This window comes from Callithrix jacchus, chromosome 1 (genome assembly GCF_049354715.1).
Source record: "Callithrix jacchus isolate 240 chromosome 1, calJac240_pri, whole genome shotgun sequence".
Taxonomy (NCBI): Eukaryota; Metazoa; Chordata; class Mammalia; order Primates; family Cebidae; genus Callithrix; species Callithrix jacchus.
This window is the reverse complement of record NC_133502.1, coordinates 111,648,900-111,667,476: the sequence shown is the minus strand read 5'-3', so window position 1 is coordinate 111,667,476 and position 18,577 is coordinate 111,648,900. Positions and strand designations below refer to the sequence as shown.

Genomic DNA, 18,577 nt, shown 5'->3' with positions numbered 1-18,577 from the left:
ATATAAAACTAAAAGATGAAGTGTTTTTTAAAAAGTTTAAGAAAAGTTAGTTCACATCTTGTTTTAAAAAACAACGTTAGAGACCTTTGAAAAGAACGTACTTTTAAGTATGTACTCAAGTTTTAGTATGAAAATCTGAAATCAAGCATATTGCATGATAGGCTATTTTTCACTTGAAAAGTAGTAAAATGGAAGATCTTATAATTGTGTTTCATATAATCCTTGAGGAGCCTTTACAAATTAATTATATGAAACTTTCATTAAAATAGCTACTAAAATTTCTTTAAAAATCTAATTCACTGTCATTTTAGATGATTTCTACATCCAGTAACTACTAAAATGCTTAAATATAATGAAGGTAAAAAACATGTCTTCCTTTTCCTTCCCTTCAACCCAAAATAAGAAGTCTTCAATACAAGTTTTAAAAATGTAGACTATACTACTAAAAATAAACTATTTTCTTTTTAATCAAAATACCAAGTATTTTTAGCTTTGTATAAATAACACACACACACGCACACACACACGAAAAACCCACCATATTTTATTTTAGGTATGTTATCTAAAGTGGAGTAGCAATATAACAAATGACAACAATGAACAACCCCTTATACTTAATTGAAAAGATGTATGCTCTCATTTTTCTTAAAGATGCACACTATGAATTTTCTACTGGCATTCTTGAATAAAATTAACAAGCATACTTTCTCACTTATTTACCTCATTTCCCCTCTAATAAAAGAAAATCTATGACTGCAATACAGAGTTCTGAAACCCCTCAAATATACAGTCTTTAGGAAAAAATTCTTAACCTGCTACACATCTTAATGAGCTATCCATTTTAAAAACAATCTATTTTATGGCTTAGGCTTGAATTTAATTCATGACCATAGATCCCAGGGATTAAAGAATCTTATTGGCAGTAAACAGCTCAAAGGATGACAATACTTCTTACATTCTTCATCTCAAAATTTTAAAAGAAAACTGTTCATAGTAGTCTTAGAGAAATCTGGAGACAGTTCTATTTAAAAAACACATTCACCACAAATACATACAAGGGAAACCATAAGAAAATAGATTTTATCTTTGTAAGCTTCTTTCATTTCAAAATGTATTCTTTAGGGTCAGGGAAATTTCATATACAAATAAAACTAGACATTTGTTCCCTTTACTTTGAAAAATATTTACAGTACATGGAACTATAAGCTAAAAGTATACACCTGCTTATAATGCTGGCCAGTGATATGAATGAACAAGGACACAAATGTACTTATTCAATTATCTGAACATCTTAGTTTGTATAGTGAAGTAATTATAGATAAAGTATGGAAAAATTAGAAAACAGTATTAATGAACACTAGCCCTCATGTGTGTAAAATATCACACAAGATGCCAAGGTATTATACATCCACTGTGGTAAAAACTGTACATACATATTCTGTGCATGTTTAACATTGCAAAATTTACATCATAATTTTTTCAGGTCTCAAAAAGCTGAACTGAAAAGTCCGTTTTTGTTTTGCCAGAGAAGAGTGACATTAACCGACAACGTTTAAGAAACTTCTCACAAAATTTCTTGCTAAGGACTTTTCATTAATATCTTTTACTGGTAGCCTCATGAAGAAAAACTTACTTAATAAACTTCGAAAGTTTTCAGCAGATATTTTCACATCTTTGCTGGCTAGCATCATGATTTACATAATAATGACGTATGTAATAATAGTCCACAGCAATGTGAAATAGAAAACTTTGTTCTATAAACCTTATACTTTGTAGTATAAACCTACTTTGGTCTTAGAATGAAGGTCTTTTCTTTTATTCAGCCATGTTATCCCTTATTTGATCCACTCGAAGAGCTAGATCCCTAAAGGAGGGGCGTTGATTTACATTATTGTTCCAGCATTCTGTCATGATCATATAAATCTGTAAAGGAGAAAATAGACCAAAATTACAGTGAACACTAAGGACCATCTTTAATTGGTGGAAGACATTAATTTTCAATACAGGGCATATGTCATAACTGTGCTTTGTTCCACAGTCATCTGATTATGCTGTTTATCTGGAAGCTCTGCAAATTAAATTTCAGAAAGTGAACTGAAGTCCTTGAGTAAAAAGAAAAAGAAAATGGATGATTATCATGGATTAAAAAATGGGTTACCTCATCTGGGCATCCATCTGGTCTTGGTAATCTTCCATTATTCTTCAACAGTTCTATCAAATGGAACACGATCATCTGTCCTTGTTTGTCATTGCCAATCATACGCATAAATTCCTAAAACAAATCCACTTTCAGTATTTTTTGTGCATCTAATTTGTAGTAAAATTCTTTTTCAATTTCCTCCAGTTAATGGGAAAAATTCAGTATATGTGTGCTTTTCTATGTTTTCAAACCTTTTCAAAACAGACTACTTTTAAGGATCAAAAACATAAGGCTGTTAAATATGGAACCTCTATAATTTCCATTTCCATAGCTGTAATAAACTCAACAAAAATCCCTTGAGAAGAGCCCAAAACACATGAACTGAAAACATATTTCCGTTGAGTTTTTTTGTTGTTTAAACACATCATATTACATTTCAATTGAAATTAAAAGTTAAATATAAAAGAGAATATAAGAAAAAAATGAATAAGCATAAATGCAACAGAGAAAACATTCATATGTCAAAAGTTTATAAAATTAAAGTCTGAATTATAAGCTAGGAAAATACTTAGATGTCATTTACTTATTTTCAATATAGAGAGTTCTTATAAATTGGTCAAAATTATAGACATAAAGATAGGCAAAGCACAGAAAAGATAATTCACACATATACATACTCACCCTAAACACCCAATAAATATATACTCAATCACATTAATAAGAGAAATGTAAATAAAAATATATATAACTTCTCCCCTATCAACTTGGCAAAACTGCATAAAAATATAATGACCAATACTGGCAAATGATGACATGTACATCCCTATGCATTGCTATTGAGATACAATCTGGTATAGCTTTTCTAAAAAGCATTTTGAAATTAAAAAAAATTTTTTTTTAAATAGTTAATAACTTTTATAGTTTTATCGTAAGTATTTATCCATAAGTATGTTCAATATGTTCACTGAAGGGTTACTTAAAAGACTGAAGAATGGAAAATGATTGTTCAGACAGATATACCCTTATGATGGAATGCTACTTGGCAATTAGAAATCATATTTGCAGTACATTTTTCTAATATTGTAAACTTTACCCATGCTGTAATACTTCATGAAACAGAAGAGCAAACTGGTATGACCTTAATTTTATAAAATAATATTTTTTTATATATAAAAGTGAAATTTTATAAAAGTTATAAAAATTTTATGTACCTTTTCTGTATATACTTTTATACACGAAATAAAAATAAGTCTGAAAGATAACATACCACATTAAGGTGGTCATCTCAGACTAATTACATTAGAGATGAGTTTTAGTTTTTCATACTTTTCTGTATTAAAAAAAATTATAAGATGACTAGGAGAAAAATTACTTTGGAAGGTTTATTTTCACTTATGCAGTAATTCCTAGAATGAACGAGCTTACTGAATTTAATAAAAATAATATTAAGAGAATATACTAACTAGTTTCTGAATACCCCCCTTTTTAAGTCTGGGGTCATTTTGTTGGATATTGCCTTAAAAGTAGCAATAAGAGCTTTAAAATGAGTCCTAGGCTTACTATTCTTTGGATAAATCTTTTCTCATGTTAAAAAAAAAAACTTTAATATATGTTCTTGTCGATTCTGTCAAAGATAAGTTGGCTACAAATATGTGGCTTTATTTCTGGGTTCTTTATTCTGTTCCACTGATCTATATGTTTGTTTTTATGTAAGTACCATGCTGCTTTGGTTACTTTAGCCTTATAGTGTAATTTGAAGTCAAGTAATGTGATGCTTCCAGCTTCGTTATTTTTGCTTAGAATCGCTTTTGCTATTTAGGATTTTTTCTAATTTTATGAAAAAAGGACATTGGTATTTTTATAGGAACTGCACTGAATCTGCAGACTGCTTTGGGCAGTATGGGAAAGGACACCCCCCTCCTTTTTTTGAGACAGAGTCTTCTTCGGTCACCCAGGCTGAAGTGCAGTGGTGCAATCTTGGCTCACTGCAACCTCTGCCTCCCAAGTTCAAGCAATTCTCCTGCCTCAGCCTCCCGAGTAGCTGGGACTACAGGCACCCACCATGATGCCTGGCTAATTTTTGTATTTTTAGTAGAGATGGGGTTTTACCATGTTGGCTGGGCTGGTTTTAAATTCCTGACCTTGTGATCCACCCACCTGGGCCTCCCAAAGTGCTGGGATTATAGGTGTGAGCCACCACGCCCAGCCAATGAATGGATACCCTTTTAACTAAGTGGTGCTGGTAAATTGGATTGTCATATGCAGAATGAAACTGGACCTATATTTCTCACCATATACAAAAATTAACTCAGGACAAATTACGGACTTAAATGTAAGATCTAAAACTCTAAAAATACTATGTGGAAATGATGTAGACAAAGAATTCATGGCAAAAACCTCAAAAGCATAGGCAACAAAACCAAAGACAGACAAATGAGACTTCATTAAACTAAAAACTTCTGCATAGCAAAAGAAATAACCAGAATGAACAGAAAAGCTGCAGAATAGGAGAAAATACTTGCAAACCTTGCATCTGACAAGGGACTACTCTCCAGAATTTATATAAGGAACTCAAAACAATTCAACCAAAAACCCCAATAATCCTGTTAAAAAGTGGGCAAAGGAGATGAATAGACATTTTCAAAAGAAGACACCCAAAAGGACAAGAGATATATAAAAAAATGTTCATCACTAATATCAAAGAAATGCAAATTAAAATCACAATGAGGTATGTCTTACTCCAGTCAGAATTACAAAAAAAGAGAAAAAAATAACCACAGAGAGATATGTCTTACTCCAGTCAGAATGAAAAGAAAAAGAAAAAATAACAGATATTGGCAAGGATGTGGAGAAAAGGGAACTTTTATACACTGTTGGAGAAATGCTGAATGTACTTTGTACCACCTCTGTTGAAAACATTATACACTATTGGAGAAATGCTGAATGTACTTTGTACAACCTCTGTGGAAAACATTATAAAGATTTCTCAAAGACCTAAAACTAAAACTAGTAGATCCAACAATCCCACCACCAAAGGAAAAGAAATCACTTCATCAAAAAGATACTTGCACTTTTTTGTTTATCACAGCATTCTTTACAAAAGCAAAGGTCCATCAGTGAATAACTGGATAAAGAAAATGTAATATACATACACAATGGAATACTATTCAGCCGTGAAAATGAATCTTGCCTTTTGCAGCAAGATGGATGGAGGTAATTATCTTAAGTGAAACACGTCAGTCACAGACAAATATTACATGTTCTTATAAGTGGGAGCTAAATAATGATACACATGGATGTAGAATGTGGAGTGACAGAGTGGAGTCTTGGAAGAGTGAGCAGTTGGCTGAGTAGATACTCAGAAGTTATTTAAGGGGTATAATGCATTGTATTAAGGTGGTGGATACCTAAAAGCTCTGACTTCATCACTATGCAATGCATGCATGTAGCAAAATTATACTTGTACCCCATAAATTTATACAAATCAAACAAACAAACAGAAAACTGAAAGTAAATAAAAATCCCACTGACCGCTGGTGGACTTTTACTCTTCTCAATGTATGTGAAAAGTTCATACAGAACTACTCCAAAGCTCCAAACATCTGAGGCCACAGAAAACTTGCTCTCTGTCAGTGATTCTGGAGCATACCTGTAATATAAGAACATTTAAAAGACAGTTACTTAATATATGGACTCTTGATTTTACCTGCAAATCAATGTATTAAAAAAACGAGGGGGTGGGTAGAGAAAAAAGTTAACACAGCAGGCCTGAGGCTTCCATGATTAGAAGGGCCTTTTTGCCTGGCACCTGTGAACTTAGATTTCAGGAGGGATTCCGCCGTTCCCTAAATAAGAGTGACTCACTATGCCTAGATTGTACGAACAATACAGTTTATGTTAACATCTGCTTTTCTTCTGGGAATCTGTAATTTTAGTATGTGCCAGACAGAGAGTGCCTATGTGACCAGTCCCAGTGAAAATCTTGCACAGTGAGTCTCTAATAAGCTTCCCTGATAGACAGTATTTCACACGTGTTGTTGCAATTCATTGCTAGGGGAATTAAATGTGTCCCACACAACTTCACTGGAATAGGCCCCTTGGAAGCTTGTGCTTCATTTCCTCCAGACTTTGTCCCATATGCCTTTCCCCTTGCTAACTTTGCTTTGTATTATTTCCCTATAATGAATCATAACTATGAATATGGATATATGGTGAGTCCTGTGAGTCTTCCCAGCAAATTGTCAACATTTGGGAACCTCTGATATAGAAAGATAACTAAAATCCAAATAAATTTATTTCTGTCTCTATAGACAATACCAGGGTTAACTGCAGAGTCCCTTCTAAGAAGTGAAAATAAGCTGTTCTTTGCAAGTTAAGATGCAAAGATGCATTTAAAGATGAATCCATATAAGTATCCTGGAGGAAAAAAAAAATGGTTGCAATGATTTGATTATCCGTTTGACTTTTCCTAATGATGAGCCCTTATAGGGAAGGGACTATGGGTAGCAGACCTGTCGGTTAAATTTGCCTACCACATCAAACTTTTCCTTTAGTTCAGCCTTCCTACTAAGGGACAGTCCATCTTTTCTTATGCTAATCCTATCTTCATATCCCTAGGTCCCTATATAGTATTTGGAGCACTGTAGAGTATTAATAAATGTTTATTAACATATTAATTAAGTATATCCATATCTCTGGATCTTCATATAACTAGTATTTATTGACTGCCAGCTAATTTCATTTAACCTCTTTAATTGCTCATTCTGAAAATAATAAAAAGAAATTCATATATCACTGGGGATATGGCCAAAACAGATGATTATTTTTAGATGAGTCTTATTTTTTAGTTTAAATAATACCCTAAAAATAATTAGATGAAAGCAATTCTAATGATAATCAGGAAGACATTCCTCAAAAAGTACTTTTAATATTATGAAAAATGTCAAACTTACACAAATTAGACAACAATGAACAATCATGTACCTGTCACTCAGCTAAACTCGTTGCCCCTCTTGTTTCATGTATTACTCCACACCTCCACCCCAGTGAATTTATATAAAGTGAATCTCAAACATAATAGTATTTCAATTATAAATTACTTCAAGATGTATCTTTAAAAGATAAACACTCTTATTTAAAACACATTAATAATAGCATTATAAGTTACCCATCTGTGGAAATAATCCGTTCTAAATCATTGGTGCTTTCTTACCTATTTCCAGACTAATAATTTACAATCATTGGAATTAGTTGAAAAATTTTTACACATACAAAATAAAGATAGCTAGCACATGTAGATGATCCATGAACTTGGCAGCAGCAAACTGAATAATGTATATATTTCTAGTCATTCTGATGATCCACAGAAAAATATTTATAAACTGGCAGTTATATTATTTGTATCAGTAATTCTGATTTTCAAATTAAATATCAAGAATGTAAATAAAACATACTTAGCCAAAATAAAAACCCCTCTTTTAACACTAACATCTGACTCAAATAACATTGTCTTAATAGTATTTTAGCAAATGAATAAATCAGAATGAATGCCTATTAGAATGTATGTAAAACCGAAATATTTTAATATAATTCCACCAAATCATTCCTAGAAAGGAAAATGTACTGTAAATGAATGAAGGCGTTAAAAAGGAAATCTTCCATCAAAGCACAGATAAACAGAAACAACAGTATATTGCACATAAAAAAATTAGGTTTGAAGGCCGGGCGCGGTGGCTCACACCTGTAATCCCAGCACTTTGGGAGGCCGAGGTGGGTGGATCACGAGGTCAAGAGATTGAGACCATCCTGGTCAACAGGGTGAAACCCCGTCTCTACTAAAAATACAAAAAATTAGCTGGGCATGGTGGCACGTGCCTGTAATCCCAGCTACTAAGGAGGCTGAGGCAGGAGAATTGCCTGATCCCAGGAGGCAGAGGTTGCGGTGAGCTGAGATCGCACCATTGCACTCCAGCCTGGGTAACAAGAGCAAAACGCCGTCTCAAAAAAAAAAAAAAAATTAGATTTGAATGCTCCTCACAATTAATTCACATCAAAAATAACCTTTGGCTCCAAATTGCTGCAACAGATCAAAATATTCAATTAATGCCAGATTAAAGCATTATCATGTTTAGGAAGGCTTACAAGTGAACTCTGGGATCAGACTTTCTGGGTTTGAATCCTGGTTCAGTGATTTACTAGTCATGCCACCTTGGGTAAGCTATTCAGTTTTCCATACTTAAAATGGAGATAATAATCACACATGTTCTCCAAGGGTTATCAGGGTTAAATGAGATTATAAAATGCATTTAGCCCAATGTAAGCATAGAGTAAATGTTCACTGTTATCATAAATATAAATGACAAACTATTAATAACAATTAAGTTTGAAATCTGTGCTCTAAAATTTCAGTTATACTGAAATATACTCACCAGAATATGGGGCTTTCACCAGGTTCTTTTACTTTATAGTATTCTTTGTCTTGTGGCAAGACTTTGGTTAACCCAAAATCTCCAATTTTAACTCTGTTCTCATTCTCTACCAATATATTTCTTGTCGCCAGATCCCTGTGGATATACCTTTTTGTACCAAGATACTCCATACCCTATGGATAAAACATTTTTCCTTCAGTTAGTTTTATGAACATAAACAATTCAAATAGTCTTACCCCCCCATTCCCTTTATTATCTAAGAAAACGTCTAGATGATTTTCTAACAATTACTTCAACATGCTTGCTTCATCTACAGCAATCGATCAGGATATTAGGTACCTTGCAGATCTGAGATGTGTACTGCAGAAGTTTTTTGTGATCTATCCGTTCTTTATGTTTTTGAAGATAGTCTCGTAAACTTCCATATGGTAAATATTCCATAATTAATTTTAGATTTCGCCGACCTTTTAACATAAAGGTGGAAACAATGTTTTACTTTGCCATATTACACTGAAATGATAAATGACTTAAACATATATAAAATCTAAGATGACAAAACTTTATCATACATTAAAGGTGATAAAGTTGTTAAGAATATAAGCTTTCTGAATCAAAAACTTTTGAATAAAAACAAAAACAAAGTTTTGAATAAAAGCTTTAAAACTATTTGTGTTTGTTTTCTGTAACTCTTTAGGCAAACCAAAATAAACTGATGAGCCAATTTCCTTTCTCCTCATTTATATAAAACAAAAAACATCAAATTCAAAAATATTTTTATAGAAAATGTAAGCAAAAACAATTTCTTTAAAAATGATACACTCTTGGTAAACTTAAGAGGTGAAAAGAATGCCTAACTAGCCAAATACTTCCTATAGTTATGTCCATAATAACCAAACACAATCTCCAGTCATTATAGAATGTTTCTCCCTCTGGGCATTGGCATAAGTCCAGATTGTTAGACACTGTACGTTTCTGTTTCACAGGATGCCAAAGGCATACCTTGAATTTTTTTTCTGTCGCCAGGTTGGAGTGCAGTGGCACAATCTCGGCTCACTGCAACTTCCACCTCCCGGGTTCAAGCGATTCTCCTGCTGCAGCCTCCCTAGTAGCTGGGACTACAGATACATGCCACCATGCCCAGCTATTTTTTTGTATTTTGAGTAGACCGCGTTTCACCAAGTTGGCCAGGATGGTCTCAATCTCCTGACCTCATGATCTGCCCGCCACAGCCTCCCAAAGTGCTACAATTATAGGCCTGAGCCACTGTGCCTGGCCCATACCTTGAATTTAAAATAGGTTTCAATGGTCAACTTACCAGCACTGTAGCACACTCCCTTGTACTTTACAATGTTGTCATGCTGCAGTGATTTCAAGATTTCAATTTCCCTTTCAAAGTCTCTCAGGTGCTCTTCAGTACTATGCTGAAGCTTTTTTACAGCCACCACCTCCCCAGTGTTGTCCTGTAGAGGGTCATATCGGCACATCTCCACACTCCCAAAATTACCCTAAATTACATGTCACATTAGGATGGAAATAACAAGTTTTCAAGGCTAATTACAAATAAATTATATAGAAAATTCTAGTAGCTAGAATTAGTAGACACATCTTTAACTCTTAGAACAAGATAAGAAAATACTATCTCAACTGGTGGGTAGTAAACCTATATATTTAATTTCTTCAGGAGGAATTACAAGCTGAAATATAAATTACTTCAAAAACCCATTTAAATAAATGATGAACATTAATTATCAAGATAAGCCAAGGGACATGCTGAGGAATTCCTAAACTCTTGTCACTAACTCCAGAAAGGATTTTCCTCTTCTGCAAAATATCTTGATATCACTTTCAGTGATACTGACGGGTTAAATGTCTGTGACCACCCCCCACTAAAAAAAATTCATATGATGAATTTGGAGACTGTATTTGTAGATAGGGCCTTGTGAGGAGGTGATAGAAGTCAAATGAGGTTATAAGGGTGGAATCCTAATGTGACAAGGCTAGTGCCCTTATAAGAAGAGGAAGAGACATTAGAGCAATAACTCTCTCCCATGTGAGGACACAGCAAGAAGATGGCCATCTGCACACCAAGAGGAGAGCCCTCACCAGAAACCAACCCCTGCCAGTACTTTGATCTCAGAATTTCCAGGCTCTAGAATTGAGAGAAATAAATGTCTGATGTTTAAGCTACCCAGTCTATGGTATTTTGTTAATAGCAGCCCAAGCAGATTAAGAAGAAACTTTTAGTCTATGGATGGCCTTACTTTTGTTTTTAAAGATATCTTTAAAGAAATCCATTTTTTTTTTTACCTAAGACTCATTAACTACATAGAATTGGCAAGCTGCAATAACTTAAATTAAGTATAGGTTTTTGGTATCAATCAAATTAGTTTATTTGGATATTACTGCATTCTTAAAGGATAAAACAATGTAGTTATTGAAATACAAGATTCTAAGTCATTATATCTTCAATTATATACTTGAAGTCAATTAAAAAAAAAAAAACCTAGACCATATGTAGGCTCAAAGTTAAATCTGTACACAGTTTAAAAGGCCACACAACAAAGTGAGTAGACCCAGGACTCTCAAGTCAGATGGGAATTATCTTGATGTACAACTTGCTCTCTCTCTGACCTTGGACAATTTACATCTCCCTAACAGGTTTTTTCCCTTCCTTAAAGTGGAGTATAATAAAATGTCTGTCTCATATGGCTGTTGTGAGAAATTATTCCAAAACATATTTTAAAAACCAAAAGTAGGAGGAGTAAGAGTTTTATCTTCTTTTCCTCTACTATACAATGTATCCATAAAATTTATTTTCCAGTGCCACTATATATTCCTTGAAATTAATGATTTTTAACAGTGGCATATTATCACACAAATGCACAAATTTTTTAACATTGGAAACAAATGTACACTAAGAAAAAATTTTAAATTAATACAGTCATGTCATTGCAATATTCTTTAAATAAATACTTGTGTACATCTCTATTAAGAATACGTTAACAATTAGCTGTTCAAAAGATACAAACATTTCAAAGGCCCTTGACACACACTGCATTAGAAGCTCTCTTGAAGTAGTTATACTATTTGATGTTCCAATAAACAGTGGGAAAATGTGTATTTTATCACATCCCTGCTGACAATGGTCATTATACTTTTTCTAAATCTTTGTCACTTTGATAGGCAAAAATCAGTCTCCCTTTTAATTTGGAATGCCTCTATTTTTCTTATGGAAGAAGAGCATGAAGAAAATTACTGGTAACAAAAAGCAGGATTTAGGATAGGAAACCAGAAGGGTTTGAGATAGGACCAGAGAAATCAAGAGAGTAAAAGAACTTCCAGTGATATGGTTTGGCAGTGTCCTCACCCAAATATCACCTTGAATTATAATCCCCACAATCTCCATGTGTCATCAGAGGGACCCAGTGTGAGGCAGTTGAATCATGGGGGTGGTTTCCTCCAGGCTGTTTTTGTAATCCTGAGTGTGTTCTCATGAGATCTGATGGTTTTATAAGCATGGCATTTCCCGTTCTGGCACTCATTCTCTCTCCTGTTGCCCTGTGAAGAGGTGCCTTCTGCCATGATTGTAAGTTTCCTGAGGCCTCCCAAGCCATGGGTAACTGTGAGTCAATTAAACCTCTTTCCTTTATAAATTATCTAGTCTCAGGTATGTCTTTATTAGCAGCATCAGAGCAGACTAATAAAACCAGTAAGGCTAAAGTGCCTAACTAATGTTGGTTACATTGATATAGAAACATATACTATAATTCACTGTGTTACTGTTTAACTTAGGGGTACTTTCTGAATAATACTAAAGAAATTCCCAGTTAAGTACTGAATAACAACACTGTTGCATCCTGTTGCATTTTTTTAAATAATTAAATCTATAACCAAACACATTAATGGAATTTTGTGTGAAAGGAAACTTGTAATTATGTTTTTCTATCCCAAAAATCAATATATAAACAATTCACAAACATACGTAAGTATAATGTTGACACTGTTTCCAATCCACATCTTACAAAACTCTTAGACATCATAATGAGTGTGAAGTTTAAATACAGTATATATTTATCATACTGTTCTATAATTAGTTGGCTTCTATCCACCTCTACTAAGTTGTAAGCTCTTCAGAGCCAGTGACTATAACCCATATCTGTAGTGACCAACAGAGTACCTGGCATTTAGTAGGGACTCAAATATTTGTGTAATATTAAAATGACATGCTTTCAGAGAAATAAACTAAAATTGTGAAAGTAATTCAGATCCTTCCAAGGATGTCTGGTTTCTAGAATGGTTTTTAGATTTTCATCCACTGGTTTTTAAAGTTCTGACTCTTAATAGCTACAGATGGTTTTTCATTTTGGATTTTGGAATTCAAAACACTGGCTTTCTTCTTTTCTTTCTATAGTTATTAAGAAAGAGCTGGGAAATAAAAATTGTATACATTTAAGTGTATAATGTGATTACTGGATATATGCATACATTATGAAATGATTACTACAGTCAAGCTAATTAACACAGAAAACGTCTTAATCTTACCATTATTCATATATTCATGTTTGTATTAAAAGTTGAGAAAAGAAGTGATCCAAGATGGCTGAATAGGAATAGCTCTAGAGTGCATTTCCCAGCAAGAACAACCCAGAGGGTGAGTGCTCACCACATTTCCAAACAAGTTTTCACTGCCCACAGACCAGGAGATTCCTGGGCTGAAAAGCACCACGAGTTTTCAGCAGGGCTGGTGCTGTGGTACTGCGGGTAGGCGCACAGGAACTCACACAAATGTGGGCAGCCATTTCAATTGGCACCTGGAATGCCTGGAAGACAGAGCTGCCCATTCAACTGAAAGAAAGGGGGAGGAGACAGGGAGCCAGGCAATCTGGCTCGACAAGTAAGACCCCCATAAAACAAGCAATCTGAAATGCTCTGGATTGAGAGTTTCCCAGCAAGCGCAGCTGGACTGGAACAGTCCAGCTCAGTGGGGGGAAGGGCATCCACCACTACTGATGCAGTCCACTAATACTAAAGCACTTCACACAGCAGCTGGGCAGAGTCTGTGGCAACTCAGCAACACCTCTACTGGCAGACTGTGACTACTCTGTGTGGGGCAGGGCATCTCTGAAAAAAGGCAGCAGCACGTCAGGAACTTATAAACAAAGCCAACATTCCTAGGTCAGAGCACCTGGGAAAAGACACAGTTATAAGTTCCACTGCAGCAGACTTGAAGGTACTGGCCCAGCAGCTCTGCACAGAACAATGGAGATCCCAGCACAGTACTTGAGCTCCTATAAGGGACAGACTGTCTCCTCAAGTAGCTCCCTGACCCTTGTATACCCAAAGAGACATCTCATAAAGGAGAGCTCAGGCCAACACCTGGTAGCTACCCTTCTGGTACAAAGATAACAGAGTAAGAAACTAGCAGCAACCCTTACTGTTCTGCAGCCACTGCCGGTGATCCCCAGGCAAGCAGGGTCAGGAGTGGACCTCCAGCAGTCCTGCAGCAGAGGGGTGTGACTATTAGAAGGAAAAGTAAGAAGCAGAAAGAAATAGCTTCAACATCAACAAAAAGGACGTCCACTCAGAGACCCTATCCGAAAGTCACCACTACAAAGACCACAGGTAGATAAAGCCACTGAGATGGGAAGAAACCAGCACAAAAAGGAGGAAAACACCAAAACCAGAATGCCTCTCCTCCTCCAAGGGATTACAACTCCTCACCAGCTAAGGATCAAAGATGGATGAAGAATGAATCTGATGAATTGACAGAAACAGGCTTCAGAAGGTGGGTAATAAACTTCTCTAAGCTAAAAGAACATGTGCTAACCCAATGCAAAGAAACTAACAACCTAGAAAAAATGTTAAATGAGATGCTAACTAGAATAAACAGCTTAGAGAAGAATATAAATGACTTCATGGAGCTGAAAAACACAGCACGAGAACTTCTCAAAGCATACACAAGATTCAATAGCCAAATAGACCAAGCAGAAGAAAGCATATCAGAGATTGAAGATCAACTCAATGAAATAAAACAAGGCAGCAAGAATAGAGAAAAAAGAGCAAAAAGAAATAAAGTGTCCCAGAAATATGGGATTATGTTAAAAAACCTAATCTACATTTGATAAGTGTACCTGAATGTGATGGAGAGAATGAATCCAAGCTGGAAACACTCTTCAGGATATTATCCAGGAAAACTTCTCCAACCTAGCAAGGCAGGCCAATATTCAAGTCCAGGAAATATAGAGACCACCACAAAGATATTCCTCAAGAATAGCAACCCCAAGGCACATAATCGTCAGATTCACCAGCATTGAAAAGAAGAAAAAAATACTAAGGACAGCAAGAGAGAAAGGTTGGGTTACCCACAAAGGGAAGCCCATCAGACTCACAGAGGATCTCAGCAGAAACCCTACAAGCCAGAAGAGAGAGGGGGCCAATATTCAACATCCTTAAAGAAAAGAACTTTCAACCTAGAATTTCATATCCAGCCAAACTAAGCTTCATAAGCAAAGGAGAAAGAATATCCCTTACAGACAAGCAATTGCTGAGAGATTTCATCACCACCAGGCCTGCCTTACAAGAGCTCCTCCTGAAAGAAGAACTAAACAAGGAAAGGAACAACCAGTACCAGCCACTCTAAAAACATACCAAATGGTAAAGACCATTGACACAATGAAGAAAATGCATCAAATAACAGGCAAAACATCCAGCTAGCATCAAAATAGCAGGATCACATTCACACTTACCAATATTAATCTTAAATGTAAATGGGCTAAATGCTCTATCAAAAGACATAGACTGGCAAATTAGATAAAAAGTCAAGACCCATCAGTGTGCTGTATTCAGGAAACCCATCTCACGTCAAGGACACACATAGGCTAAAAATAAAGGGATAGAGGAAGATTTACTAAGCAAATGGAGAGCAAAAAAAAAGGAGGAGTTGCAATCCTAGTTTCTGAGAAAATGGACTTCAAACCAACAAAGATCAAAAGAGACAAGATCCTTTACATAATGGTAAAAGGATCAATGCATCAAGAAGAGCTAATGATCCTAAATATATACACACCCAATACAGGAGCAACCAGGTACATAAAGCAAGTTCTTAATGACTTAACAAAGAGACTTAGACTCCCACACAATAATAGTGGAAGACTTTAACACTCCACTGTCAATATTAGATCAGTGAGACAGAAAATTAACAAGGATATCCAGCACCTGAACTCAGATCTGTCCCAAGCAGACCTAATAGACATTTACAGAACTCTCCATCCCAAATCCACAGAATATACATTCTTCTCAGCATTGCATTGCACCTACTCTAAAATTGACCACATAATTGGAAGTAAATCACTCCTCAGAAAATGCAGAAGAATGGAAATCATAACAAACAGTCTCTCAGACCACAAGGCAATCAAATTAGAACTCAGAATTAAGAAACTAAGAACCGCACGACTTCGTGGAAACTGAACAACCTGCTCCTGAATGTCAACTGGATAAACAATGAAATGAAGGCAGAAACAAAGATGTTCTTTGAAACCAATGAGAACAAAGACACAATGTACCAGAATCTCTGGGACACTTAAAGTAGTGTGCTGGGGGAAATTTATAGCAATAAATCCCCACCACAGAAGCAAGTAAAGATCTATAATTGACTCCCTATCATCAAAATTGAAAAAGCTAGAGGAGCAAGATAAAAAAAAAACTCAAAAAGCTAGCAGAAGACAAGAAATAACTAAGATCAGAGCAGACTGAAGGAGACAGAGACACCAAACACCTTTGAAAAAAATCAATAAATCCAGGAGCTGGTTTTTCGAAAAGATCAAAAATAGACAAACTGCTAGCCAGATTACTAAAAAAGAAAAGAGAGAAGAATCAAATAGATGCAATAAAAAACCAAAAAGGGGATATCACCAATTCCACAGAAATACAAACTACCATCAGAGATTACTACAAACAACTCTATGCACATAAACCAGTAAACCTAGAAGAAATGGATAAATTCCTGGACACTTGCACCCTCCCAAGCCTAAACCAGGAAGAAGTTCAAACCTTGAACAGATCAATAACAAGGGCTGAAGTTGAGGTAGCAATTAATAGCCTACCAACCAAAAAAAGTCCTGGTCCAGACGGGTTCACAGCTGAACTCTACCAGACATACAAAGAGGAGCTAGTACCATTCCTTCTGAAACTATTCCAAACAATCCAAAAAGAGGGACTCCTCAAATCATTTTATGAGACCAACATCATCCTGATACCAAAACCCGGCAGAGACTCAAAAGAAAACTTCAGGCCAATATCCATGATGAACATAGATGTAAAAATCTTCAATAAAATACTGGCAAGCCAATTGTAACACCACATCAAAAAGCTTATCCATCAAGATCAAATAGGCTTCATCCTGGTAATACAAGGCTCATTCAACATACCTAAGTCTATAAATGTAATTCACCACATAAACAGAACCAAAGACAAAAACCGTATGATAATCTCAATAGATACAGAGAAGGCCTTCGACAAAATTCAACAGCCTTTTATGATAAAAACTCTCAATAAACTAAGTATCAAAGGAACATATCTCAAAATAATAAAAGCTATTTATGACAAACCTATAGCCAATATCATACTGAATGGGCAAAAACTGGAAGCATTCCCTTTGAAATCTGGCACTAGACAAGGATGCCCTCTCTCACCAGTCCTATTCAATATAGTATTGGAAGTTCTAGCCAGAGCAATCAGGCAAGAAAAAGAAATAAAGGGTATTCAACTAGGAAAGGAAGAAGTCAAATTGTCACTACTTGAAGATGACATGATTGCATATTTAGAAGACCCTATCATCTCAGCCCAGAATCTCCTTAAACTGCTAAGCAACTTCAGCAAAGTCTCAGCCTACAAAATCAGTGTGCAGAAAACATAAGCATTTCTATTCACCAATAACAGACTAACAGAGAGCCAAATCATGAGTGAACTCCCATTCGCAACTGATACAAAGAGAATAAAATACCTAGGAATAAAACTAACAAAGGATCTCTTCAAGGAGAACTACAAACTACTGCTCAAGGAAATAAGAGAGGACACAAACAGATGGACAAGCAATGATGCTCACAGTTAGGAAGAATCAATATCGTGAAAATGGCCATTCTGCCCAAAGTAATTTATAGATTCAATGCTATCCCCATCAAGCTGCCAATGACCTTCTTCACAGAACTGGAAAAAACCACCTTAAACTTCATATGGAACCAAAAGAGAGCCCACATAGCCAAGACAATCTTAAGCCAAAAGAACAAAGCTGGAGGCATCATGCTACCTGATTTCAAACTATACTACAAGGCTACAGTAATCAAAACAGCATGGTACTGGTACCAAAACAGAGATATAGACCAATGGAACAGAACAGAGACCTTTGAGGCAACACCACACATATACAACCATCTGATCTTTGACAAACCTAACAAAAACAAGCAATGGGGAAAGGATTCCTGTTTTAATGAATGATGTCAGGAAAACTGGCTAGCAGTGTACAGAAAGCAGAAACTGGACCCCTTCCTGACACCTTACACTAAAATTAACTCCAGATGGATTAAACACTTAAACATAGGACCTAACACCATAAAAATCCTAGAAGAAAACCCAGGCAAAACATTCAGGACAGAGGCATAGGCAAGGGCTTCATGACTAAAACACCAATAGCATTGGCAACAAAAGCCAAAACAGACAAATGGGACCTAATTAAACTCCAGAGCTTCTGTACAACAAAAGAAACAATCATTAGAGTGAACCAGCAAACAAAAGAAGGGGAAAAAATTTTTGCAATCTACCCATCTGACAAAGGGCTAATATCCATAAACTACAAAGAACTAAAACAGATTTACAAGAACAAACCCATCCAAAACTGGGAGAAGGATATGAACAGACACCTTTCAAAAGAAGACATACATGAGGCCAAAAAACATAGGAAAAAATGCTCATCATACTGATTATTAGAGAGATGCAAATCAAAACCACATTGAGA

The 18,577-nt window shown here is 35.4% G+C and overlaps 1 protein-coding gene across 5 annotated transcripts in view; it reads right to left on the bottom strand.

Annotated features, from left to right (window-relative positions):
• Positions 1-524: 524 nt before the first annotated feature.
• The window catches only part of JAK2 (Janus kinase 2), a 122,950-nt gene continuing 104,897 nt past the window's right edge, over positions 525-18,577 (bottom strand). For all 5 annotated transcript variants that reach the window (XM_054255936.2, XM_078349413.1, XM_002742906.7 and 2 more), the window contains 6 exons: positions 9,884-10,073; positions 8,908-9,032; positions 8,569-8,741; positions 5,672-5,789; positions 2,159-2,272; positions 525-1,923 (listed from right to left, as the gene is read on the bottom strand). In XM_054255936.2, coding sequence (XP_054111911.1) covers positions 1,816-1,923; positions 2,159-2,272; positions 5,672-5,789; positions 8,569-8,741; positions 8,908-9,032; positions 9,884-10,073 — 828 coding nt within the window. In that variant the 3' untranslated portion in view covers positions 525-1,815. The remainder of the gene's footprint in view (positions 1,924-2,158; positions 2,273-5,671; positions 5,790-8,568; positions 8,742-8,907; positions 9,033-9,883; positions 10,074-18,577) is intronic.